At 36.3% G+C, this 27,693-nt stretch overlaps 1 protein-coding gene and 1 pseudogene across 2 annotated transcripts; one reads left to right on the top strand and one right to left on the bottom strand.

The window, feature by feature from the left end:
- Window positions 1–994: 994 nt before the first annotated feature.
- On the bottom strand, window positions 995–8,508 carry LOC113048012 (inhibitor of growth protein 3-like; annotated as a pseudogene).
- Window positions 8,509–12,284: 3,776 nt separating this feature from the next.
- LOC113048011 (tetraspanin-12-like) lies at window positions 12,285–25,954 on the top strand. 2 transcript variants are annotated; one of them, XM_026209501.1, is made up of 8 exons: window positions 12,285–12,678; window positions 13,061–13,192; window positions 14,646–14,728; window positions 16,620–16,755; window positions 20,851–20,916; window positions 22,716–22,823; window positions 23,166–23,309; window positions 24,617–25,954. In XM_026209501.1, the coding sequence occupies exons 2-8, from the start codon at window positions 13,127–13,129 to the stop codon at window positions 24,917–24,919; spliced, it is 906 nt and encodes a 301-aa protein (XP_026065286.1). In that variant the 5' UTR covers window positions 12,285–12,678; window positions 13,061–13,126; the 3' UTR covers window positions 24,920–25,954. The 2 variants fall into 2 exon arrangements, with proteins under 2 accessions (XP_026065286.1, XP_026065287.1); XM_026209502.1 differs by lacking the exons at window positions 12,285–12,678; window positions 13,061–13,192 and adding an exon at window positions 14,827–14,880 and having other exon boundaries at window positions 14,676–14,728; window positions 24,617–25,953.
- Window positions 25,955–27,693: the final 1,739 nt, after the last annotated feature.

Below are 27,693 nucleotides of genomic sequence, written 5' to 3'. Positions count from 1 at the left end.
TCGGTCTCTCGCGCGCATAATCGTACGCGTTTTTTAAACCGTTTAAACCGTTTAAAGTTAAAAAAAAAAAAAAAAAACTCGCTTCTAGACCCCTGTGTGCTGCTCATTTTCATAGCTATTTAAATGAGAGTCCCTGTAGTAGATTCTGTTAAAGTTAAAGCCAGAAAAAAAAGAGGATGTTTTGGTATGTTCTGGTGATATTTTTAAGTGCGCACCTGGTTTGCGTTAACCCATTTAATTACAACAATTCCCCAGCATATTAATTTTACTCCTTGGAAAGCCCAAAAAGAAATAAAATGTAATTCATATTCTGATTATACATATATACATACATACATATATATATATATATATATATATATATATATATATATATATATATATATCCTTTTATCAAATAAATAATTTTAAATATATTTAGTATATATTTTCTAATTAAACAGTGTACCAACTATCATGTTTACATCTATCATTGTCATGATTTAGGAGATGTATCATTATAGGACCCTAAAATATTATATATAATATTTAAGGCAGTTGTATCATGTATTTTTTTGACATTCTATGGAGCTTTGACATTTTCTTTGGATATTACCACCTGGAATTAAACCGCTCATTTACACCAGCTATTTAAAATGTTCACAAGAATTACATTTTAGGTTTACAACATATAAAGTTTAAAACCGTTTTAACCCTTTAAACTCAAAGCAATTTTTTTTTTTTTTTTACAAATGGAGTTTTATGGTTTGAGATTAAATGAGAAGAGAATGGCATATTTAATTATCCCATTCACTTGACGGGGACCATTTAGGAATGGATTCAATAAGGATTTATATAAAAACACATTTTGCTTGTTTCATGAATATATAGCTCCATGCATCTCCCCAGTTCTCATATCCTTCCCATGCTTCTACTAAAATCAGAGGGCACTGATGGTTGATATAAATATTGTTCCTACTTGGAAAAATCTATTACAATGCACTTTAAGACCGTGTGTACCAAAAGTTCTTGATAATTTTATTGTTTTAGTTTTTTCCCCACATCTTGCAAAACATATCACCACATCAGTGCAGTATAGGCTAGACACAGACACACAAACATACACACAGGTCACAGTTGTTCATTTGTTCTATTGTACACCTTAAGAGCTCCTCTGTAAAATAAGAAACATTCTGTCCTTTAAGCGGAGCACAATTCATCATCTATCCATTACACACAAATAATCCAACAGAATCATCATTTTCACTGGCGGGCAACAGGGCGTCACTGTTGCCGTTGTATATCCATTCATATCAGTTTCCTTTAAGATTAGTCAGAGCTGAATGTCCTGAGACTTGTAGTCCATAAAGCAGTTCAGGACTACAATTCCCAGACAGCATCATGTCAATCCATACTATGTAGATATGGATTAGCAGGAGCTGCCAGATGCGAAAGATCATCACGCATGGCAAGCTGAGGAATGTCTTGAATGTTAAAAAACATGGGCCTCTTAATACCATCTTGCCCATCCGCCTCCATAAAGATTAATGGAGGTGAAGAGAAAAAAATAAAAACAGGAAACGTTTTGAGGGCAGTGTGCGCTTAGATTCACCATCTAAAAACACACAGCCTGGTTGTGATTTACACAAACACACACACAGCAGCCACACCATCTTTCAGGCATCAACATCTCTTTCTCGCATCTACACACCCTGATCGCATGGGGATGTAACATGTACACTCTCAGTCGAGGGGGACAGTCATTTCAGAGAGGTTGGCCCAGGTGATCTGGCATTTATTTGTGCCGGCTTCCCCTCCTCTTCATGGCCGCCGTACACTGTGGGCAGTACCACTTCCCTTTGGGCGCCTCGGTCAAACCTACGCAGCCGTAGTGGAACCACTCGATCGGACACTACAAGAATAGATGGTAAACAGTCAGGATCAAATAAATCACTTTTTTTGACTACAATCAAAACACCATAAAAATGCCAAGGAATTGTCAGAAAAAAAAAAAAGTATTTCAATTTGGTACACATTATAAAATGTTATATTACAGTATTGTATATTACAGAATTGTGACATTTAGTTTGTATAATAATTATATATTTTATTAAGAGCTGACAGTATGAGCTTGTGTGTGTTGTTTGAAGAGGAAACGTGTCAGTGTCTCTGGAGATGAAGGGTTAGACTTACGTCTTGGTTATCGCAGCCGACCATCTCTCCGTATGACACCTGCACAATGACAGTAGATCAGAATGAGACACAGAGCACACAAACACGCACATACGCACCTGCAGCCAAGTGTCACGGATGCGCACACCTGTGAACAAAGGCTTTGCAAGTTTTGTCTTTGATGTCTATTCAGAGACACACACACATTTCTATTTTTGATACTTTGACAAAAGCAATATTACTTTGAGACCATACAACAAATGTATTCATGGGGAGACAATTCTTTTGCACTCAAACATAAACTAAAACACACACACACACTCACATAGTCCTTCAGCCAACCGTTACTGGAGTCACACACACTGCACCTCCCTAAACAGGTCTTTGATTTTCCTGTATGATCTTGCTTTATTGGGGATGGTTGAGAGTAGCTCAAGAGAAGTTTTTCCTTTTCAAAACATTCGTTCTGATCATAGCTGGCAATTGTTTAAAGGAATAAACGGTTAAAAATAAAATAAAATAAATACTGCAATTGAAAAAAAAAAACATTTAATATAATATGCATAATATATATATATATGCATACACGCACACACACAAACAAATATAATATTTTATTTTAGAATTTAACAATTATCAAATGCTTTGTATTTTGTTTTATTTTAGGCTTTTTCTGCCATTTAGAAAGGAAGGAATAAGGAAAGGAAATTTTGACTTGTCCCAACTAACTAACCTGCCTAACCAACACAAGCTTAACAGCTTTAATGTGTGGATCTTTTCTGCCACACCACAGCTTTGTAATCTCCATACAGTGGTCCCAATTCATTAGTAATAGTGAATCAACGTTATAGTAAATCATTTCAATGTCAGAATCACAGTAAGAACAAGAGGAAAAGTAGTGGCACTGGAAGGCTGTATGAAAGAGATGTGAACGCACCTGGTTGCAGATGCAGTATCTGGGTTCGTTTGGGTCGTAGGTCCAGTCCACCTGACTGCTGGTGTCCGTTTCTGTGATGGTGGTCTGTACCAGCTCATGAGCCAATGCAGACGATGACGAGCAGGACGACAGTGAGGAGGAAGAGGAAGATGAAGAGGACTGGTGGTTGGAAGACTTAGTGTTGCCTCTGAAAAGCAAAGGAACAAAGTGCTTGCAAAACAAATGTATATGAATTTGACATCAAATGTGCCAGAGCAAGTTTCACACTTATAGAGGAGGCACAATGTACAAAAGCACCACAAAAGTGACCCTGGACTGTCTTAAGTGTAATTTGAAAGCTGAATAAATAAACTTTCCATTGATGTATGGTTTATTAGGATAGGACAATATTTGGCCGAGACACAATTATTTGAAAATATGGAATCTGAGGGTGCAGTTCTTAGCAATGCATATTACTAATCGCAAATTAAGTGTTGATATATTTACAGTAGGAAATTTACAAAATATCTTCAAGGAACATGATCTTTTCTTAATATCCTAATGATTTTGGCTTAAAAGAAAGAAAAAAAACAATAATTTTGACCCATACAGTGTTTTTGCTATAGTTAAAGATATACCCCAGCGACTTAAGAAAATATGTTTCTGGGTGCCTCATTCAGGAATCAAATAAACGGATAGGCAACAGTGCGAGTCTTACTTGGTCTTGCGTCCCGTGCGAGAGTCTGCGCTGTTGTTGGACGTGAGGGGCTGTGTGAGTGTGTTAGCCAGTGCAGAAGACGAATAACTGCTGGTGTCCCGGCTCAGAGCAAACTCCCGTCCCAGGAAATCATTGTTCTTCACAGCTTCATAGCTGGCCTTGAGACTGGAGGTTCTCCTGCCCTCTTTCATCTGAAGAACATTAACAAATATTAAAGAGGATGCAGAAACTATTTCAAGTTCCTGCTTATATACATATATATATATAACATAATCTGACACAAAAATAACAGATAAGAGAAAAAAAAAAAGACCCTAAGTGGCCAAAAATAGTTGAAACAGGAAATTAAGGGAGGAGGGGGTACAAATAGATCTAAAATTAGAGGCGAAAAGGGGGATGGTGGTTTTACCTGTGCGGTGGCTTGCACTGCCTGAGCTGCTGCCATGGAAATGGCCCCCGCCCCTACAGTGGGCCCAGCAGGAAGCGGGCTCAAGTTGTATGAGGAAAGCGTTTGGGAGGAGTTGACGTTATACACGCTGTTAGAAGAGGACGTGCTGTTCACTTCTGCAGCCTGCAACACACAATCACATATCATCTATGACCAGAAACACTTGTGAGGAACCGTCCTACAGGAGTGAGAACTAACCTCATTACACTCATTTCTTCTGAACCATTCGGCAAATACCACACACGGCAAACATATGTGCGGCAGGATTATGACAAATCATAATCGTTGTTTATTTCCCTTGACACTGTGATTAAATTAGGGCTGCAGTTATGCAGAATATTTGCAATTATTTTGCTGGAAATATAAAATCACTGTCATTCAAATGCACTTTTTATTTAGCCCTAATGTCTTCGATTAGATTAGTTTAACAATCCGCTCTCATAAAAGTGCAAGTATGAAAGTGTTTACTTGCATCAACATTTTTACATGAAAACGTGTAAGTAAACTTTGCTATTCATTATCATGTATAGTTTTAATGGTCAAAAAAAATTAATAAAGAAATAAAATGTCAATATTCATCAGAAATATTAATTATTTCCTGTGTTCATTTAATGAAAAAAGAAAAGCTCACCTTTATTCATATTTTAAATGTAATTCTTACATAAATCATTCTGAATTGGCACTTTTAAACAATGGCTATTTGATGTTCCTCTGACAGGAAAAAATAACTAATTAAAATGAAATAAATAATTCACCCATTCAAGACATTTTTATGCAAATACACTTCTAAAGTTTGGGTTCAATAAAAATCATACTTTCACTGAACAAGTATACATGACATTGATTCAAAAAAGGTTACAAAAGCTTTCTTTTTTCATAGAATGTATCGCATCTTTCTATAAAAAATTACGCTGAAACACCAAATCAGCAAATATTTCTGAAGGATCATGTGACACTGAAGACTGGAGTCATGGCTGATGAAAATTCAGCTTTGCGTCACAGGAATAAATAAAAATTATAAATATTACAATTATTTTAAATTGTAACAATTTCACAATACGACAATATTAAACAAATGCAGTCTTGGTGAGCATAAAGTGACAAAAAAATAAAAAATAAATAACCGATCCCAAACTTTTAACATTAGTGTAAATATTGAGATACTGAATATTGCCAAATGCCTGAAAAAGTTGACGTTGTCTGAAAAAAAATCTTTCTGACCTGTTTTCACATGACGCAGACTCATAAGAGAGAGAATGTATGTTTTACCCGGTGTGTTTTCTTTAGAGGCGTCTGACGTGAGTGTGGAGAGAAGCGCCTCTGACTTGAACTTCTTTTCTGGTACGTGTTCAGTAGTGTGGTGGGCTGGCGTGCTGTACTTCCTCTCTGTCGAAAGACACACAAAACAGGTCAGAGGACTGAAAATGAAAAATAAGGAGCAACCATTCTCTTGAACAGACTTACTCTCCACAGTAGCGTGTGAATGTACATGGTGGTTATTGACAGGTGTGGAGGGGCTGTCCATCTCCAGTGAACCTAGAACACAGAAAACTGACTTTCAGGTGAACGGTTTCAAATCAGCACAAAGCCACAACATGATCAGTTGTCTGAAATCCATCCAGACATTTTCAGAATAGCTAAGAAAGTAGTAGTTTTTGCTACACATTAAAAACATAAGGGCATATTCTTTTTAAATCATCTTAAAAAACATGAGGCAACTCCTGGCTTTTAAGCAAATTTTATTTAACTAAAACTATGCATAATGTGATTGACAGGTGCCACTCACGTCTCTCCAGGACTTCTGTGATGCCAGCGTTATCTGCCTCCAACTCCATTTTGAACTTCGCCAACTCCTGATCCAACTTCCGCAAGTGTCTATCAACCTAAGTAGAGACACATACACACACACACACACATCAGCACAGGATCGACAGAGAGCAGATCTCCCATAAACTCTCTCACCAGGATCACAGTCATAAACCATCAATCTGACTGGGGGGGGGGGGGGGTTAATCAAGGAGGATTAATGAACTGAATTATAGCACATGAAAAGCAGTGTTGATAACAAACTGTGGGAGTGGCAGCATCCCTGAGATCCATTTATCCATCTATGATGTGCTGCCACCTAGTGGAAACAAAATTACTCACCAGATCATAAATTTGATTGGCTAATTGGACCTTTTCATCTGCATCTTCCAAAGCTTTATAGTAATCCTGATAAACAGAAAGAGATAATAAAAATATTGCATATGACCCCTTAAATGCAAAACTATGTATCGATGATTAAAAGAATATTTCACCAAATTAGTTTTTCTGAAAATGAACTCACTCTCAGGCCATCCAACATGTAGATGAGTTAAGTTTCTACATCGTAACTGGTTTAGAGAAATTTAGCATTACATCACTCGCTCACCAATGGATTCTCTGCAGTGAATGGGTGCCGTCAGAATAAAAAGTCACAATAATCCACACAAATTCAGTCCATCAAATTAACGTCTTATGAACTGAAAAGATGCATGTCCGTACGAAAAGACCTATCACACAAAAAATCCACCAACATAGTTGTTTATAACTCTTTTGGACTGTTTCCACTAATAAACTGCACAGATAAAGAACTTTTCCCTCCTGATTCAGAAAAGAAACTATATTATGGATAGAGGACTCGTATTTTAGGTGCAAACAATGGTTTTTATCTTGATTATTACAAAAAGACAGCTTTGCAATCCACAAGATGTTTGACTGATGGACTGTGTGGAACGGAATCTGGATTAATTGTGGATTATTAAAATGTTTTTAATCAGCTGTTCGAATATTCACACGGCACCCATTTACTGCAGAGGATCCACTGGTGAGCAAGTCATGCTTAATGTGTTCTGATGAAGAAACAAACTCATCTACATCTTGGATAACCTGAGGGTGAGTACGTTTTCATTTTTAAATGAACTATTGGGTGAAAATTTCACATTTGTATTTCAGTATCAATATTATTTTAACTACAACTGTAATTAAGAACAGTGAAACTTGGATGAACTGAGGTGCACAGCATCTACTCTTTACCTTTTTAATAATTTCCATCTGTTCCTCCCTCCATTCAGGCTTGTTCTTCTTGGCGTTCGTAAAGAACTCATTAACCCGCTGCTCCAGCTGATCCATCGCATCTGAACAACAGAACAGGGGCAGGAGTGAGTCAAGAACCCAGCACACATTCACACTGACTAGCCTAGTGCCTAGACATCTGCGTAGATCATTATAAGGTTGTAGGTTCAACCCCCACAAAGGGTGAACGCTCAACCATCACAACTGAAGGCAAGGTGTATAAAAGTAAAAAAGGTCCAGGTCACCCTCACCTCAAAGCAGTAATAAAAAGTGTCACGTAAAAAAAAAATACCTAAAATAATTTTATAGTTTTAACTTATGTTTACTTTATATTAAAAAAGAATAATAATTTTACTGTCAATTTTGGTGTGAAATATTACCTGGGCATGCCTTTGAGCATGAGATTAGAAGTGAAACCGGTCAAGAACGAAGTCCTCTTCTTGTAATAATTATACAAGCATTATTAAATTTGTAGGTCTAACTAAATTGAGTTACTTAGCAGATCAAATACGGTTTACACTCCATTCAAAACCTACAATGCACAGTGTGACTATGAAGAGGCTATTCGTATCAGTACTGACAATGGCAAGTGTAAACAGAGCCAAAGGACGGTAAAACCGTGATTTATTTAAATCAATAATGCATGCGAATCCCAAGTTTTTCCTTAGCCGAGTTACACTCATGTTGCTCAACTTGCACATGGACTTAAGATGTTGCGTGCTGATGTGAAGTGCAGAACACATGCATGCTCTTCATGCATACAAATTCACCCAACAATTCCCCGCTAATATGAAAGGCTTTCTGCATTAGTCAAGGTCAGGTTTGACTCTTTACGGCAGAAGAGTGAGTTTAAACTGGATTCGTACTCTGCACTTGCAGGTCCATCTCTCTCATTTCCGTAAACCTGTCGCGGAGATCCATGGGTAGCTGCTCGATCACTGCCGGGAGAAGAACAGAGGCGCGTTACAGGCTAACAGCTACGACGCATTCACACGTACAAAACAGCCCTCTCAGACACCTAAGCCGTCTAATATAAACATGAACCATTAACATAGCTCCTATACTCACTTTCGAGGTAGTCCTCAAGGTACAACATTCTGGCGGAGAGAGCGTTTCAGGCGTTTGAAAGAAAGGGTGTTTTTCGTCAATATGGCGTCGCAGGCAGCGGAGAACTGAGAAGGGGAGGAAAAAAACACAAGTTGATGGGGAGGTGCTTATGTGAAGGGCGCGGGATTTGATTGGACGATGATGGAGTTGCGCGGAAGCTGACGTTTCTTTGAATGGGTTGCATGGGATGTGTAGTTCTTTAATTGTGCAAAGCCATAACTACATTGCAAACTGTGAAATGTACGCAATATATTGATATATTGATGCAGATATGCAGATGTACAGTATGCAGATGTACAGTAACACAAATATTTGTTTTTCTTCTAGCAGTGGATGTTTATGTTGGTTTCAAGCACATAGTTAAATTTTTTTGTGTGTGAATTCTTTCCTTTAATTTAGAATTTATATATAGGCCTAATGCTATGATTATATAACAATATATATTGCATAATGAAAGTATAAAGTCAAATAATATAAAACTATTTTATAACTATATTTTTTCCTAGATTAGGCATTTTTTTTCTCTCTTGCTCAGTGTCATTCAAAGCTTTGCAAAGTTTCCTTCAAACTTTCCATTTTACAGTAGTAGTGTTTTGAACACGATCTTTATTAGTGAATTTTGTCTTCTAAATTCAAAGCAATTTCATATAAAACACTTGATATGTGTGTGTGTGTGATAAGAAAGAAAAAATCAAGAAAACACTTGATTTATATATAAATGTGTGTGTGTGTGTGTGTGTGTGTGTGTGTGTGTGTGTGTGTGTGTGTGTGTGTCTAAAAAGTATTTTTAACCAAATCAGTTTATTTCAGTTACTGAAATGTTATTCTATGAAATAAGCTTAAAAAAATATTATTATGTTCCTTTAATTTTGCATCATCATGGAGACACACAAACCTGGTACTTCTGACTGGTTTCATAAATTTTGGCCTTTGGAGGGCAGCACTGAATGCAATACAGGATGACAATTCAGAAATTTGCTCTAGACAGTTTCAGTTTGGAGCTGTCTGTGTGTATGGCTTTTGATACCGTTAGAAATTAGCCAGTGGAAGACAATGTAACTACCCAGATGTCTCTTGAGACGAAAAACCTCAGCTTGACCCCATGTTTATTGCAGACAGTTATGACTTGGAGCAGTCGTGGTGAAAGAGGCTTTTATAAAACATCCCATTAAAACCTTTTATTTCCCAGACAAAATTACCACACAGCTGGAGACAAGAAGTGTTCCACAAAGTGACATTGCACCTCAACTCTTAATTTAGATCAAATAAAAATATACTCGAGCTCAGGAAATGTGGCTCCTCTGATGACTCTTCCATTTGCATTTGTGGCAGATTGAAAGCTATTTCTAGTTGTCTTTTTAAATTTATTCTCATTCTTCTCGGTTTCCTGGTGCTATATTTGCACACTAGAATATCAAATAATATCAGTCAGTCAGCAGTTAGGATGCTCCAAATAAAACAATGCAGACTGTATTGGTTTTGCATACTGTGTGTATCCTTGTGAACTGTAAATGAAAGTATATTTTTGCTGAAATGTTTTATTTAATGAGTCACTTTCAAGTCTTTAAGTGTTAATATATTTAGAAACCCAACTATTGCTAAAATAAAATATTTAAACCCTGAGTGTAGAATAGAATAGGTGACTTTGTGAGAGAACTAAATGAATAAGTATGGAAGTAAACAAGTCTATAGTCAATTTATAGTATTTTCTTTACCCAAAACTATCACATGGCTAGATGATTATTATGAACTAATAAATACATCTTATTAATAAAATGTTGTAGTTATCTCTGCTTTTGTAAATGAATATTTACATGTAACATGGGCAGTCTTACTGTATAGATGAGTACCAGGACAGCTGCAGCATATCAACACACATTCCCAGATAATAGCAGATTGTGACAGTCTTTCTCAAGACAATAATACATGCTTCAGATCTGACCTCTTCACCCCGGCATATGATATCTTGGGGGTAGGGATCTGGATACATGCCAAGCACTGCTGATGCATGTGTTTGGAAAATAAATAATGACCATGGAAACATTTTATATATGAGTCCCCTGAAAACTTCATTCACAATGTTTACTCTTTATAAAATTGCTACTCTCTGATAAAAACAAAACAAAACAAACAAACAAACAAACAAATAGTTCTTTATTTGTTTATTTTAAGTGACTTAATTGTGGGATTATTTGAATGACCTGGTTTATTCTTAATCATTTTATTTCTAAGCGTAAAAGTATGCAGTTGTGGTAAAAATTTTACACATACTTAGCAATTTCTACAAAATGCTAATTATTTTACCAAAATAAGAGGGATTATACATAATGCATATTGTTGTTGTTTTTTTAGTAATGACATGAATAAGATATTTTACACAAAAGATGTTTACAAATAGTACCTAAGAAAAAATCATATATATGGAGAGAGAGAGAGAGAGAGAGAGAGAGAGAGTAATCAACTGTTGAAGTGGATCAAAACATTTAATCAAAGATATCCTAATTAAATATATTCCCTTTCTTGTCTTTGGACAACTCTGATGAACTTATTTGATCCACTTCAAATGTGGACTACTATATATATATATATATATATATATATATGTGTGTGTGTGTGTGTGTGTGTGTGTGTGTGTTTAGTACTGCTCTATAGAAGATACCTGCCTTTTTCCCAGAAGAGAAAATAAGTTAAATTTACCATCATCTTAAAATTCAAAAAGTTTTCACCCCCAGGCCCTTAATGGACAAAAATACTAGTAAGTTTTAAATAGTTACCAGTAAATTTATAGTAGTCTAGCAATTAAAGTATTCACTAGTCTTAAGTTAATAGTTTATATCTAAACCTTATTGTAACTTTTTATCTCACAATTATTAGTTTTTTTCTTGCATTTGTGAGAAAAAAAAAAGTCTAAGGCCGGTGACACACTGGCTGCGTGGCGTGAGCGTGGCGTGTCTGAAGCGTCCCAGAAGCGTGGTGGCTGCCTCGCGTTTTCTGTGTCTTTACACACCAGAACCGTGCCAGGCGCGGCGCTGGCGCGCTGCTGCTGTAAAGGGAGGCCGTTGACAGACCAGGCTCTTGTCTTCATGACAACAATATAAATTTTTTTTTTTACACATCTTCACCTACGCCTATTGATAAAGGACACCGTCAAAAGTATTGACGGCGAAATATATTATGTTTGACAGGTGCAATATTTGAAAATCGATAATTATTTATTTATTTTTTAAATTACATTTATATCTGAATTTATGTCAACCTACAGACTTTCAAATATCAAAATATCATGAATTCATATGTATTTGTGTACAAAATGACATATAAACACATTTTCCTATTATATTTTGCCTGGAAACGCTTCCAACACGCGCTTGTCGCGGTAAAAATAGGCGTCGGTTCTATTTCTAGCATGCACACGTTTTCCGCGCGCCTGAGACGCGCATCTCACGCAGGCGGTCTGTAAGCTCTAACCTGTTAACATGGGAGCCGAATTAAAAACCGACACGCCACGCAGCTGAGACGCTTGCGCCACGCAACCAGTGTGTCGCCGGCCTAAATTGTGATATAAACTCAAAACTACACTATTGCGAAGCAAGTCAGAACTGTGAGATAAAAAGCCACGCTTAACTTTTTATTTTTAAAGCTTCCATAGTACATACATAGACACTATTAATTTTTAGGAATTTATCAATAGGCCTGCATGTTAAAACGGCTTGCCATAAGCGGGATGGATCCGATGACCCACAGTGTGCCTTTAGGACCCTGAGGCACCGCTGCTCCAGATGACACTCGCGCGTTTGGAGTGAAAGTCTCTTACAAGCACAAGTTAAACACAACACTTGTGGAAAGGCGAGATGCACACAGCTGGAGTGTATACCCCTGGAATGACTGTGGCAGTGAATGGATCGCAGCGAAAACGCCCGACTCGCGCGCAGCTCCGTTGGGAATATTAATATGATTTTACATTGCAGGCGCAAATTAAGCTTTTAAGGTGTTTCCTGCAACTTCATGCTGGACAAAATAAAAGGCAGTGCCTTCCAAACGTCTTACGCGGGAATTTTTTTTATTTATTTTTTTGGTGTGAAATATGTAGCCTTGCTACTGAGTGATCAATTCATCACCGTTCAAGAGGAAAAGCTGCAATCTGTTGCTCTTTTAAAAAAATCACATGTTGCTTCTTAAAAACCATACGGATATTTATAACACTAAATCAAGACATCCTGGATGCTTAGGACTTATGACATGGTATGATTTTAAAAATCTCTCCGTAACCAGCTCAAGATAATGGTCTAACTGGTCTTCAGGTGGTTTTAACTGGTTTAAGATGTACTTAGCTGGTCTCCAGCTTGGCAAAGCTAAAGCTGGGCTTCAGCTGTTTGATGGTCTCTTAGATTATTTAAGATGGTCTGAAGCTGATTTTTAGCTCGTTTAGCTGGTTGACAAAGTATCCAAAACCACTTTAAAATGAACCAACAGTTCAGTCTGACCAAGCCGGGAGACTAACTAAGACCAGCAACCTCAGACTGTTTTCTGCAGCAGCGATCCACTTCACATCTCAAACAAGATGTATGATTGTGAAAGTTAAAAAAATGTTTTACGCAGTTTTCAAACGGACTTTTCTCCTCAGCGGTTATGGTGCCATGGTGGCAGAAGTTAAAATGAGGTCTTTTGGCGAGCAGTTGGTGCGCTCAGAATGGCCCGGGAGGATTCGGTGAGGTGTCTGCGCTGTCTGCTCTACGCGCTCAACTTTCTCTTCTGGGTAAGACGAGTCCAAGTCGGAGCAGGTGGTCCGGCGAGCGCTCACGTTACATGGCACGGTGCTGCTGTGCGCTCTGCGCTCTCCAAGACGCACAACAGCCACTCACTCTACAACACACGCGCCATCTGTGTTCTCTTCTTCCCCATCCTATGTTATCATTATGTAGAGGATAGCCTGAATCCCAGCTATGCTCGAGTGGCGCACAGCTCACATTCTGTTGGCGCTATTTTTAGGGAATTAAATGTGATAAGCACCAGGGTGTGTTTTTAGACCAAGAATGCCTGCGTAGGGCAAACTAAACCCATGCCACTAATATTGCAGCATGCCAAACATAGATAGCACAGTGCCTAAATAGGTTTCCAAGCCAACCTTGTACATAAACACAGATCCATGTAATGCTTACTTGGTTTTTAAATATACATTCAAGAAAAAAAAAAAAAAAAAAGGTAAAAAGCTGTCCAGGGCACTATCTAAAGGTACAAAAAAACTAAAAGCTACATAATTGTAACTTACGCTTTAATGCTACAAATTAGAACCTTAAAGGTAAATATTTAGTCTTGTATTATTTGTACATTTGCTATCTAAAGTCCCCAAAGATTTTAAGCCACAACTAAAATTTATGAACTTTATTGCATTGCATTATCAAACTAAATGCCACCTGCAAAGTAGATCTATAAGCTATTGCAGAACTAATTTCTCTTTTCTGAGCCAATTTTGTTTGCCATCTGGTCCAAATGTAATTTTTAGTGGCTGCATGAAATCAAGGTGTAGTTCATAATGTTTCAACTCTAATTTTAAATAGTAAATAATAAATGAAATCTAAATTAAATTAAATGAAAATCTTTATGTATAAATCAACACTTTACAATAAGGTTACATTAGTTGTTAACGATGAAAAACACTTTCATTGATTTTAATTTCAGAATTTACTAATAAATTATAAAAATTAGAAGTTGTATCTGATATATATATATATATATATATATATATATATATATATATATATATATATATATATATATGTGTGTGTGTGTGTGTGTGTGTGTGTGTGTCTTAATATATGTAATATATGCATGCATATGAAGACTTAACAGTGTTTATTAAGTAATTTATTAAAGTATTAATAGTATCAAAATTATATAAAGTATAAAAAAGTATAAAGTAAAAGTTAAAATAAAAACTGTAACAAAGTTACTTTTATTTATACTCTTATTTTTAATGCATTAATGTAAGTGTTGTTAACAATAAAATATATAATAAATACATTTAAATGAAAACTTGAAAAAAATATAAAAAGAAAAATCACACTTTTTGGGGGGTAATATTTTTGGGAAATGTTTTCTTGTACTATGAAATGTGTTCTAAGTATCTTTGTCAAAAATAAGTATACCCATGTTTAATTGTGGCTCAAGTACCACGTTTTCTTCTTCTTTTCCTTTTTCTGATTTCCAAGCTTATGGCCCTGTGTGTGCTGGGAGTGTCCGCCTGCCTCAGGGATCACCTGAACAATGTGCTCACCTTAACCGCCGACACCAGGTGAGTGGTAGCTGACGGACAGGTGTGAGCCGTAAAAACCTTTCATTCAGGGCAGCAGCCCATGTAAAGGTCTAATTTACTGTTTTCTCACTTTTCAGCCAGTCTGGATCAAATTGCCTCGAGCTTATGAAGTAATTACAAGCTTGAATGAGGTTTGCAGTTCTGTAGAAGAAATCAGATAAATGCATTAAGTCGCCAGCTGAGACAGGGCCTGGGTTGAGGTCCATTCATTTGTGTATGTTTTGTAATTGTGTCTTTCCAAATCCTCTCAAGCATTAAAGGAAAACACAGCAAAACTGGAGGAAAAATCCCAAAAGTAACAATATTAGCCTGGAGGCGAGTGATATCTAATTAGTGTTGACAAAAAGCAATTTATCACCAAGGTGTGTATTGTAATTCAGAGTTGTTATTGTGGTCTCTATGGCTTACATGAATAGGAATCAGCAGAGAGAAAATTGTGTTAAACCTGATTGTACACAGGTTGCACTGCAGTAATGTGCTGAATCAGCCATCCTTCATCTCTGCAGAATGAAACATTATATCAACTAGAATATTTCAAATTTATACTGATGTGTGTGATCCTCAATTAGATATTTAGCTTAAAAAATATTCAGTATAATTTAAGCTTGACAGCAATTCTAACATTGTTTTGTTATATATAATAACATATATAATTGTAATATTAATGCATTTTATTTTATATTATTAACATGTTGTACATGCATTTTTCATACATGCATTTTCATACATTTCATACATCCCATTAAATAACAAAAATACATGCAAAAAAATATTTTTCATACATGACTTTTTCATTATAATTTCTATTATAAGAATCCCCTTAAATAAGAAAAATGCATGCAAAAATTTTTTTTCATACATTAATTTTTCATTATAATTTCCATCATAAAAATCCCATTAAATAAGAAAAATGCATTCAAAAAAAATATTTTAAAAGGTTTCAAAATAATATAAATTTTACAATTGTTAAGATAAAAAAACCTTTTGATTAATTCAATAAAAAAAAGAAATATTTTATAAATTGTAAATTGTATGACAAATTAAGAAAAATACAAAATATTTCCTCTCTGCAGAATGAAACAATATGAACTAGTATAGGTTATGCTCAATCGAAAGCAATTATTTATTGTAACTAATAATGATTAATTGATTGTATATATTTTTTCAATTAAAATGAAAAAGAGGTGATATAACCTACAATGGAAGTAAATGGGGCCCATTTTTGGAGGTTTTGAAACAAGTCAAGAAACACGAGATATGCAGCTTCTATTGATCTACGTTCAGTTAACTTAAAGTAAACCTGTTTATAATATTTGATAGTCACTTCAGGGATCATAGTGTTGCATTGTCATGGCAAGTGGATATTTTTTCCACAGTAAAATCATGTTTACATGCATATTATTCACATGTTGTGGCTATTGAAACTGTGAGTATTTTAATGCTTACAGATAGGCCTTAGTTCCACTGTAAGTGTCTCACTGTAAACATTGCAATTGTGGTGTGGAAGATTATGCCACAAAAGTTGGATTGAGCATGTGTACTGAACCCAAAATATTCCTTTAAACTGTAGCTTACCCATGTCCTCCCATACTGAAAACAGTGTTGAATCTTAAGAGAGCTGAAGCAAAAGAAAGCCAAACAGAACTAGAGACAGCAAGAAACAGGAAGAGAGAGAGCTTGCATTCCTATAGAGTATAATCACAGTTTATTTGCAACTGGTGTATTACTCAAATATGCTGCCCTATGAGAGGAGGAAGAGACAGGATGGATGGATAAATAAACAAAAGGCCTGCCAAGAAATGACTCGTCCTCTCTCTCTCTCTCCCCCTCTCTCTCTCTCTCTCTCTCTCTCCCTCTCTCTCTCTCTCAGACTGGAGGAGGCAGCCGTTCTCACATACTCCCCCGTCGTCCATCCTGTCGTCATCACCGTGTGCTGTTTTCTAATCATCGTGGCTATGGTGGGCTACTGTGGCACGCTCAAGTGCAATCTGCTCCTACTGTCTTGGGTAAGTAGAACTGGGAAGAGAGGAAAACCAAACAAAAGAAAAAGCAAGAACAGCAGGACCATTGTGTGGTTTGGAAGATGTGTGGTTTTGTGTACCGAGAATATTTTAAGTTTGGTTGACCCCAACCACCCTCCAATCAGATTCATGGTTTCTTTATACATGCAAACACGAATGCCCAAGCTGCACACTGCATATTGCACTGACTAAAATGTAAAATTCACATGAATTTAAATAATTATTAATATTATGGTTGCACTTTATTTTACAGTACGTGTACTAACATGTACTTACAGTGTACTTACAGTGTATTTATCTAAGAAAGTTCTGGTAACACAAGGTAACTACATGGGGTAGGGTTAGATTTAGGGGTAGGTTCAGGGTTAGTACCTAGTTATTACATAGTTGTTGTAATTACTATAATAAGTACATAGTATGTACATGAGGAACAGGACTGTAAAATAAAGTGCTACCAATATTATTTATAATTTTTATTTGATAAAATATAAAACTTTTTCATGTTAACCAATGATTTCACAGCATAACATCCATGTTCTAATCAAATCCTGAAGGATTTACTTACAGTAAGTCCTGCCCTACGTTATTTCCCACCAAATATTGTAGTTAAATGTAGTTTTGAATCTGTTCTGCAGACATCTGTGTTTAAAGCTAGTACCATGTATATATGGCCACATGGTCTCACCTCATAACTACACTAGTATACTAGAAGATCATATTATTATCCTTATATGAGATGTCATGGTGCACCGTGTGTCTAGAGACAAAGAGTTAGACTGCAGTAATATATGAGCACTGCACATCACTCAACATGATGGACTGTCTAGGAGGGCCAAATAGAGGGCACATAGTTATATCAATTGTGAGAGATTTTTGTGTGTTTAGACGGATATGTTGGTGACATTATGACTTCTGAAATTACAAGATCTTGACAGGCTGTTAGCACAGATGATATAAATGATTTAGGGAGGAAGGAAAACCCACCCTCTATCTGACCCTTAGAATTAAACAGGCTGTTTTTCTACTTTAAAACAACAGTCCACCCAAAAAATAAAAATCTGTCATCATTTACTCACTCGTATGGGGTTACAAACCCATCTGACATGGATCAGAAAAGGAAGATATTTAACAAAGTGTCCAGACTGCGCTTTTCCCTGTAATGAAAGTCACATTTATAATAAAAATGAAAAAATTCATACAAATATAAATGTAATATTAATACATTATTATCATTAATACATTTAAAAATTATAAAATATGTGTGTATAAAATATTGCATTTTATAAAAACGATTTAACAATCTTTTATTGCTTGTGCAATTTTTTAATTAACTTTTTCAATTATTTACAAATATTCTAACGATACTTTTATTACAATTAATTGATTAAAACTAATTTTAATAATATAATATGTAATGAAAATAGCTTTAATTAAGAAACACACACACACACACAGACACACACACAAATCATTTTCCAACCCCACTGTAATTTTTTACCATAAATCCTGATGGTAAATAAGAAAGGTTCATGCCCATATTACTTGTCAGCCACCATTTCCCAGCTTCTGTAAACATGTTGGACTGTTTTATTTCAAAAGAGCAAGGATAATCCTGTTTTCTGTGCAGTCACACTTTTAAATGCTGTGCAACATTTAGAAGTCGAGCAAATCTGATGATGAACTGAAGAAATCCCAGCATGGAGGGGGAGGAGAGAACAGCTAGAGGGCTGTTTTATGGCTCGCTGTCCCAGGTGTGTAACGGGCGGGAGGGTGGGGTTCCCGTCTGCCGACCCAGACTGGGGGTCTGTTTTGTGGGACTCCTTGACCCATCTCTCTCCCTCCTCGTCCTCCTCCTCTCTTTGGGTCTCCATTCATCTCCTCAGGAGCCTTTCTCCTCTCCTCTCTGCCCCAGTGGGCTTGTGTTACCCAGAGGCTCGGCAACAAACTAAATTTTATCTGGCTGAGATACAATAGGTAAAGCAATCCAGGAGGAGAGCGGGAAGACATGAAGAGAGGAGAGGCGCTTGGGTTACGTGGTCGCTCTATTCACCAGCCGCGCTCTTATCGAGTGCTGCGACCTGGCCAAGCACACACACACACGCACACACTCTTTATCCTGTCAAAGCAAAGAAAAGGAGAGGGTAATCAGGAGATCATGAGAACAGAGAGACGTTCATATTAAATGACGATACAAAAAAAAAAAAACACCTTCAATATTAGGCTATATCCACATTAACCCAAAATCAGTATGGTATTAATCAATATAAAAAGCCTATCTAAAATGTAATGTCAGTCAATAATCAATAAGGTATCAATATATTGTGCATCCCTAATCACTTGAAACATTAATAGCACATCTCTCCTCAATAAATCACCTAACTCAAGGTATCATGTCCACAGCACAGTCTGTTCAAATCTCTAACTGTAAGTAAGCCCCAAAGCAGCAGTTTAATGACATTAACAGTAGCCATCTGTCAAAACAAGTCTGATATGACTTAATAACTGTCTCTAAATGTATTTCAGTTCTGTTTGCATGACTAAGTGATAAAGGGGGTGTAAATTGTTCCGGTGAAAAGGAAATCCATCCATTTCGACGTGTCCTGTTTTCTGTAACATTATCCAAAAAAATGTGCGAGTGTGAAAGAGGAAGAGTAAAACTCTCAACAAATCAATAAACCACGAGTTCGCAGAGAGAATGTAACCTCTCTTACCCCGAGAAAAATATTTTGCAGATGAGCCAGCTTGTTGGGAACTTCCAGGGGTTACAAGTTCACATTGTGACATATTTGAACAGCAGATATTAGCAGGGAAGAGTGTGAAGAGAAAAGCTTGTCATTTTTTGTGGCAGGCGTCTGACTGGCGAAATGGACTGAAATACTAATACAGCAGCAGAACAGCCACAAATATTTAGTCTCCCAAATAAACATGCTGTCAGATGGGGGTCTGCTCTGAATGCAGCTCCTAACACTGTCATTCATCTTGATAATCTCTCTCAAAGCGTGTTCAACGAAGGGGAACCATGTATGTTAAGGAGATTTTGAGAAAGACAGAGCGTGTTTGTCTTCAGGAAGGGAGGAGATAAGATGGATGTGTTAGTTCACAGGGCCCTAAAGACAAAATCTGTGCATCTGTAGATGCAAAAAAAAAAAAAACTCTTTTGGAGTTTTGATTCTCTGTTGTTCCATTCATTCTGTGCATCCATACTGAATACTAGATATTTTTTAAAATAGCATGGGAAAAATTAAGCACAAAATAAACTATTCAGATAGTAGTATGCTTCATTTTTGTCATTATGTTTGGCAAAATTGTAATATTTTAAAATGAATAAACTCTAAATAGTTCATTTTTATTGGTTTTAAATAAATTATGGAATATTTGAAAATATAAAAAAAAATTTATGTTAAATATATTATTATACGATTATATCTAATCTACTATATTTGAAATGCGTATATTATATTACGTAAATATGAAAATGTGTGTGTGTGTGTGTGTGTATATATATATATATGCAGTAGTTATACTGTCCAAAATATTTTTGTAATTTTTGTATTTATTAATTAACCGTGTGTGTGTGTGGGTGTGTGTGTGTGTGTATATATATATATATATATATATATATATATATATATATATATATATATATATATATATGTATGTATGTATATGTATACACACACACACGGTTAATTAATAAATACAAAAATTATTAAGAACATAAATAGCATCAGTTTCATCTGACTTGAAAAGTTATGTAATTGTGATAATACATGGAAGGTCATGTTTAGTGGATTGTATAATGAGATGAGTATGTTCTATTATATTTTGCACAGTATAACTACTGCATACTGCAAAATATTGAATTCCTAGTATGCTATTCTGAACACAGCCTGTCAAAATAACAAAAAACTCCAGAGAGACGAACTGAGAGACAAACCAGACCTCCGATCCCATCATTCATGAACACATGCACGTGTGTGCACACACCTTTCTCTATATCTGATCATCAACACCTTTCCTCCTGCCTTATTGTTTCAAAAGATATTTTTAACCAAGCTGTTTTCATCTGTGTGTTTGCAGTATTTTGGCAGTCTGATGGTGATATTCTGCGTGGAGCTGGCCAGCGGAGTGTGGACGTATGACGAGGTGTGTGCTGCTATGAATAAACAGGAATGCCTACACTCTCCTCTCTCTCACGTTAACAACATGGCCACCACACGGCCATTCCCAGGAGCAACGGAATGAGGATCCGATTTCTAAACCGCATGCTTACGATCTAATCTTAACTAATATGACTTCAAAAGCCCGGCTCTAGCACATTTCCTTTTTGGGGAGTTAATAAGCAGAGCGTTTATGTTTAATTATGTGTGGATGGAGGGCGGAGTCAAACATGTACATTCTCTAAATGGCTCTTGAAGCAAGATTAGCATCTGGCTTTACAGAAACCTGTCCATGATCTGTGCAGACTAAGAGATTTGATCAGCAAAGGGGAAAAGGGATTGCAGGTAGCATCTGCTTCTGTTAGCCCAGGGATACGAGAGATAAGGCACACCTCCAGGGGAAGATATCACACACACCTAGCTTTAATCTAGCTTCTCTCACTCAGACATACACAGCTTCTGCTTGATGATGCTCTTATCACCAACCTAAAAACCTTTGTTTGGTGTGATGGTCTTATTGTGGCCTAATGTGATCCCCTGTGTGTGGGTGGGCAATGAACTTGTTTACTCCGCTGCACCTGGTCTGATGTTAGCGGTTGTATCAGCAGTGCATCCACTTCAACTTTCCTTGGCTTAAAGTCATCATGAAATGGCATTCTCTTTCCATCTTATTTCCGAAATGTGGCATTTTTAGGAGTGAAACTGAATATTATTGAGGAAAAAATTACGAACAAGAATTATTAATCAGAATTTAATTAGACTGTGGAAAAGTAGACATCCCAAAGGCAAATGTCTAAAAATCTACATCTTCTCCCCACTTGTAGAGCATAGGTCAGGGTTTTCAAAAAAATACATGAAATAAATAAATAAATAAGTAAGTAAAATAAATAAATAAATAAATAAAAAATATTGTATGCTTAATACTTAATAAAAATAACTCTAAATCTAAAAGTATAAAAAAAAAACTCAATGTAGAAGTTAATAAGAAAGTCAACTTATTAGAAAATATACATGTATATGGAAAATATTTACTTTCTATTAAGTTGACCTTCTTATTAACTTATTAACTTTATATACTTCATATTATATATTATATATTTTCATGTCTTTACAGTTTAAGTTAAAGTATGGGTCTTTATATATGAAAAATCTCCGTATTTGAGAGTCTTTGAAAAACTGGTCTTCCTTACATCAGCCAAAATAATAATAATAATAATAATAATAATAATAATAATAATAATAATAATTCCAGAGGTTAAGTAAGTTATTATATTCTATTGAAAGATTACAAATACATGACAATTACTTTCTTTTCTTTATTACATTAGAACAAAATGCATTAATGACTGTAATTTCATGTTGACTTTAAACTGACGAGCTTTAGCAAGTTTTGCTGGAAAAAAACATAGATGACACATCTAGCCCTCGGCATTGTGAGTACATATCATATGCCATTATGGTGGTTTCCGAGGTGTGAAAACAGAAGTGTCTCATGTGGACTGTATATGGACCCTTACCCTAGTATATAAACAACACTTGCACACACTTGAATAGGGCATTTCATAACTAGCCAATAAATTGGTAATGAGAGAGCCTAAAATTAGAAGCGTGGATCTGTGTATGGTCCTTTCAATTGCCTGGAAATCCCATTGTTTTTGTTATTTAGAAAACGTAAATACTGAAAGTGTAGGAAATTGATTTTATGTGATTACAAAATCACAAGGGACCAATTCAGGGCTTTTTTAAATTGTGAAATGGTAACTCCTCCTCTCTTTCTCTCTTCAGCCTGTGGTACAGAGGTCTGATATGATAAGTCTAAAGTCTCGTATTCCTCATTTCGGCCTACAGCGCTACCAGTGGCTCACACATGCCTGGAACTCTTTACAAACAGAGGTGAGATGTCAAAATCATCAGCAGGATAGCAGGGCTATGAGACAAGTTGATGGTGTTCAGTAATTCTACTGTTGACACTGAATGTGAAAATGCTGAGCCAAGCCATTCTGTCAATGTGAAACATTTGAGCTTGAAATAGACAAAATAATTTATTCACTGCATTTCTTCCCTTCTCTAGCTTTCTTCCCAGTTTAGTTGTCTAGCTTTTGTATATTATGAGTATCATTGGTTCCATGAGAAATTTATTTTGTTCCACTTTACTCAGGTTGATCGCAATTCAGTATGCAGATATTACGAAAACATCATCACTGTCAATTACTCATTTTCATACCTGCCTTACAGTTAAAGTGTTGTGGAGTGATCTACTTCACTGACTGGCTGGAAATGACAGAGATGGAGTGGCCACCTGACTCCTGCTGCTCCAATCAGTATCCAGGATGTGCCCGCCACGCCCACTACCATGACCTCAGTGACCTTTACCAGGAGGTTAGCTTATTTTGATGTTGTAACCCCCCCAAATTTTACATTATTATTCTTAGATGGATGAAGATGATTTTGAAGTTTTATATTTTGATTTTGGCAGTTTCAGTAATTAAGGTTACAAAACCTCTCATTACGTAATTTTACCTATTTAGTTGATCTCAGCTGATTTGATCAGTCCAACATAAGTTTGTTAGATGCTTTTACTTGTGACGACATGATCAAATATTGAAGTGCACAAGATGATCCAATTATTACATGTTATGGTCATAATAATTAAGAAAGTCATTAATGTACTCACATAAGAGGTCCTCTTACATGTTGTCCAATGATGTCTCAAAAAAAGTCATCGTTATTTAGGGGCTTTTCTCAGCCAATACTGATATGTGGGGAATATCATGCAATTAATTTGATTAAAATTCGAATAGATTGACAGCTCTAATTAAAACATGACTTTGCAGTTGAAAAATTGAGGCCAGAAAGTGTAGAGATTCACTGACCTGCTGAGTGTGTGTTTAATCAAGCTGTGTTATGAGCGACTCCAGCAGTGCCATTTAAGTCAGTCTCACAGCTCAGAGACGCACCTGTGTGTTGAGTACCAAAACACACTATCTAGGACAAATGCAACACAGTGTCTCATCCACCCCCCTGCTCTTCAAATGTCCTGACTGTGACTTGTCTGCTACACTATAGTTCAGTCAAGGCCTTTAAAAAGGTTTTGAAAATTAGAGCTTTGAAGGTTTTTAGATAGAAAGAAAGAAAGATAGATAGATAGTAAACATTATAAACACATTGTATTTGTGGAAAGCAGCCAGCAGAGCTCAGCCTTTCAGACAGATCCCACAACAGAAGAGTGAAAGCAGAGCTTTGTTGAATAAGACGGGAACATCGATCACTAGGGGGAGGGTTAGGAGTGAAGGACTGAGGGTGTGGAGACTGATCCTCAACCACTTCCTGTCTCTATGTCTTTGTCTCTCTTTCTGAATGGATGACTGGGGAATTACCCCACAGTATAAATTCCACACTAACAGGAAATAGTTTACCTGCCCTTCCACAATTCAGCATAGGAAATACCCAAAACACACAGGCACGCACACAAGCGGATGAATGTGTTGCATTGCTCGCATATTAGTTACGCTCACAGAAATGTGGGGGAGAGTTACATGAAAACAACCTGTTAAAGCGGAAGTGTGAATTTTTTTCTCATCTATCTATAAAATTAAATAAATTAAACAGTAATATTTTTTTTTTTTAATAAAATAGTAAACAAATAATTAACAAAATAATGCATATCTATACATTTGTTTTGACAGGGTTGCGGTCCCAAGATCTACAGTTTTATCCGTGGCACCAAACAGCTGCAGGTGCTGAGGTTCTTGGGCGTGTCGATTGGCGTGGCTCAGATTTTAGCCATGACGTTGACTGTGACACTCCTGTGGGCTCTCTATTATGACCACAAACCACCTGACCCAGCATCCCCGGATGCTTTAATCCACACGCACAGCTCCTCAGAAGATGCCCTGAAGCCCAGCCACCCACATCCACGAGTGCCTGAGACCTTGGCCAATACGCCCGCTAATGGACACACCCAGTTTGAGATGGAGCAACTTTCCTAGCAGTGACTTCATGGTGACCCATCGGCTACTTCAACACTGTGGAGACACTAAAAATGACACTGAATGGATCAGACAGCAGCAGTGAACTGGACCAGAAAATGGACCTTGTGGAATATGAAGTAGTCTGGGTGCCTGGATAATATGATTTAAATGGTGTGAATCGTTTTAGAGAAAACTTTATATGCCTGTGGAGAAAGCAGCTTTTTGTGGTCATCACATGGAAGTTGAAGAGGATTTACTGCGTTCTTCCTAAATAAAGTCATTGCCTCTGTCTCTATAGACTTGAATTCTCCAGAGGGAGGTTTCTGGAATGAACTGTTTCCGCTTAAATCTTTCTTCCTCTCAGTGAAATGGCCCATCACCACTTATACTGACCTAGTTGATGCACACTATGATTTTGGCCATTTTTTGGCCATGCTAGACAAGAATTGTAAAATATTTATTTTATCATAGTCCAAAATCAGTTTGCATTATGGGATTCTCTTCATGTTAGGATCACAATTTACCTCACATTTGTTCAGAAGAATTCACAAATTCCTTCTTTCACCAAGCTATGTCAGACTTCAAACACTCCGACATTTTTTTTCTCTCCTTTACTAGTACAAAGTTGTGTGGTACTATTTTAATGTTTGTTTGAAGATTCATATTCATTTAAATGGACATTAATGGCAATTTTGCCTAAGATATATATCATACAGTGTGACATAACAGACAAAACACAAACAGTCTGCATTGGCTTTTACACAAAATCTCACCTGGCTCATACTTTTGCAGATTTTCATGTCTTAATTTAACAGCTCCATGATAAGATTCAAATGGACTGGTGCATTAAAAAATGTTTTAGATCTCAAAAGTAGTATGAATTTTCTATGCAATAATAGTCTGCAGATAAATTACGTTATAATAGGGTTAAACACTGCTGAAAGTTTGAGAAACCTCTTGCATGTGAATCACAGTGCATTAAACACATCGAGAAGATGTTACTGGAAGCCAGTGTGTGTTTGTTCACAGCCACATTTTAGCTAAACTAATGTGTACCCTGAGCAGTTTCAGTAAATAATTTTTTCATTTTGTGAAATTTTGTGAATTATGGAAGGTCTTGAACATCAACAAGTTTAGGGTTGGTCAATAAAAATAGATCTATTGAACAGTACATATAATTTTTAATTTAATTAAATTAATTATTAATTAATTAATTAAATACTACACAGTATATTCTACATTTTTTTGTAATATAAAAAAGTTTCAATGTTGTCAATTAAGTCACAAAATATTTACATCACATTAATTAAGACACACACACACACATACACAAACACACACACAATCATATTTAATAAAAGCCAATTTTTAAATACTTATTTTTCTTTGAAATAATGTGCACCAATGAATCACGAGCCGACAAGTGCATTAAGAAAGTAAAAATAGTAGATTATGTTATGTTATGTTATGTTATGTTATGTTATTAACTCAAAGGCTTAAAGGGAATGTAAGTAGGAATTACTCCCATTTAGTGGTGAAATTGTATTTTGCATTCAAACTAATTTTGCTCTCCAGCGCCTCGCTTTTTTCAAATGCGCGTTGCATCTACGGTAGGCGATATGTACCAAAAAGCTTTGACAGGATGTCGTCTAATAGCACTTCGTCGAGTTTTCCTTCAGGTGAACAGGTGTGTTATTTCAAACAAACTGCAACATGACAACTAACAAACGAATGTTACAGTATGAATTACTGACTGTGGAAAACATGAAATATTGTAATTAGTAGTTATGTCTTCTTTATTCGTTATATTTTCTGAATTATGTGCATTGTTAGATATCATCATCAAACACTGACTTACCTGTCGAGAAGAAAACAGGCCACTTCAGCGTCTCTTTTGAAATCTTTATCCAGCATTAGCTCTTTCCACCTAGAAAAAGCTTCCCCGACATTAACTCTTGTTTTCTGTAATCTACGGTCACGTTTCCTTTTACGTTCTATTTTTGACTGTTTTGGCGACGATGTTTTCTTCTCCTGTGGCGCGGCATATGTATGGTCCATAATAAGAATGCAATCCAGCCTTTAAACTTGCCGGTGCAGCTTCAAGCGCCTCTCACTGATCTGCACCTGCGTTTCTGGCTCTGACCGAAAACGCGTTGTGGAAACGCGTTGGCTTAGTACTTTTTGTCCCTCTCTGCTATTATAGTTTTGCAAGATGGCGGAACTACATGGAAGCCTCCGTCGACCTACCCGTCCCATGTATATAAAGATAATAAATTCTTCATTTACGAGGATTAGTTTAAACATTGGCATAGGTATTTGTACACCATTGAGGGCATATTTATGAATAAAAATATTGATTTTAGATAATAAAATACCTAAAAAGTTACTTATTGTCCCTTTAACATTTCTTACGAATGGCCAGACTTTTGTCATAACATTGCAAGGTTCAGCATATTTCACTTTGTTATTTTTCAACATGTATCTGACAGATAACTCACCAATTTCACGCCTAGCAATAACCATAATTCTACATTACATTAATGCTACAACAACTGAGGCATGCAGCAGGGCCTGGTTTTCTTACCGTGCAGTTACTTCCGCTGAATCAAGCTGATTTTCTGCACAGCGCTCTGTTTCTAAGTTGTGAGCATTCCAGAGGTGTCACGCTTAAGTGCCACTGGGTGGAAACACAGGTTTAATTTTTGGCCCTGCTCTTGACTTGATGGGAGACATCCTTGGCAGAGGGAAAGCGAAGGGATTTAGCTCTTGCCTGCTTCATGAATTTTAACAGA

This window comes from Carassius auratus, chromosome 29, assembly GCF_003368295.1.
Source record: "Carassius auratus strain Wakin chromosome 29, ASM336829v1, whole genome shotgun sequence".
NCBI lineage: Eukaryota > Metazoa > Chordata > Actinopteri > Cypriniformes > Cyprinidae > Carassius > Carassius auratus.
The sequence above is the reverse complement of the archived record's forward strand: the minus strand, read 5'-3'. Positions and strand labels throughout refer to the sequence as shown.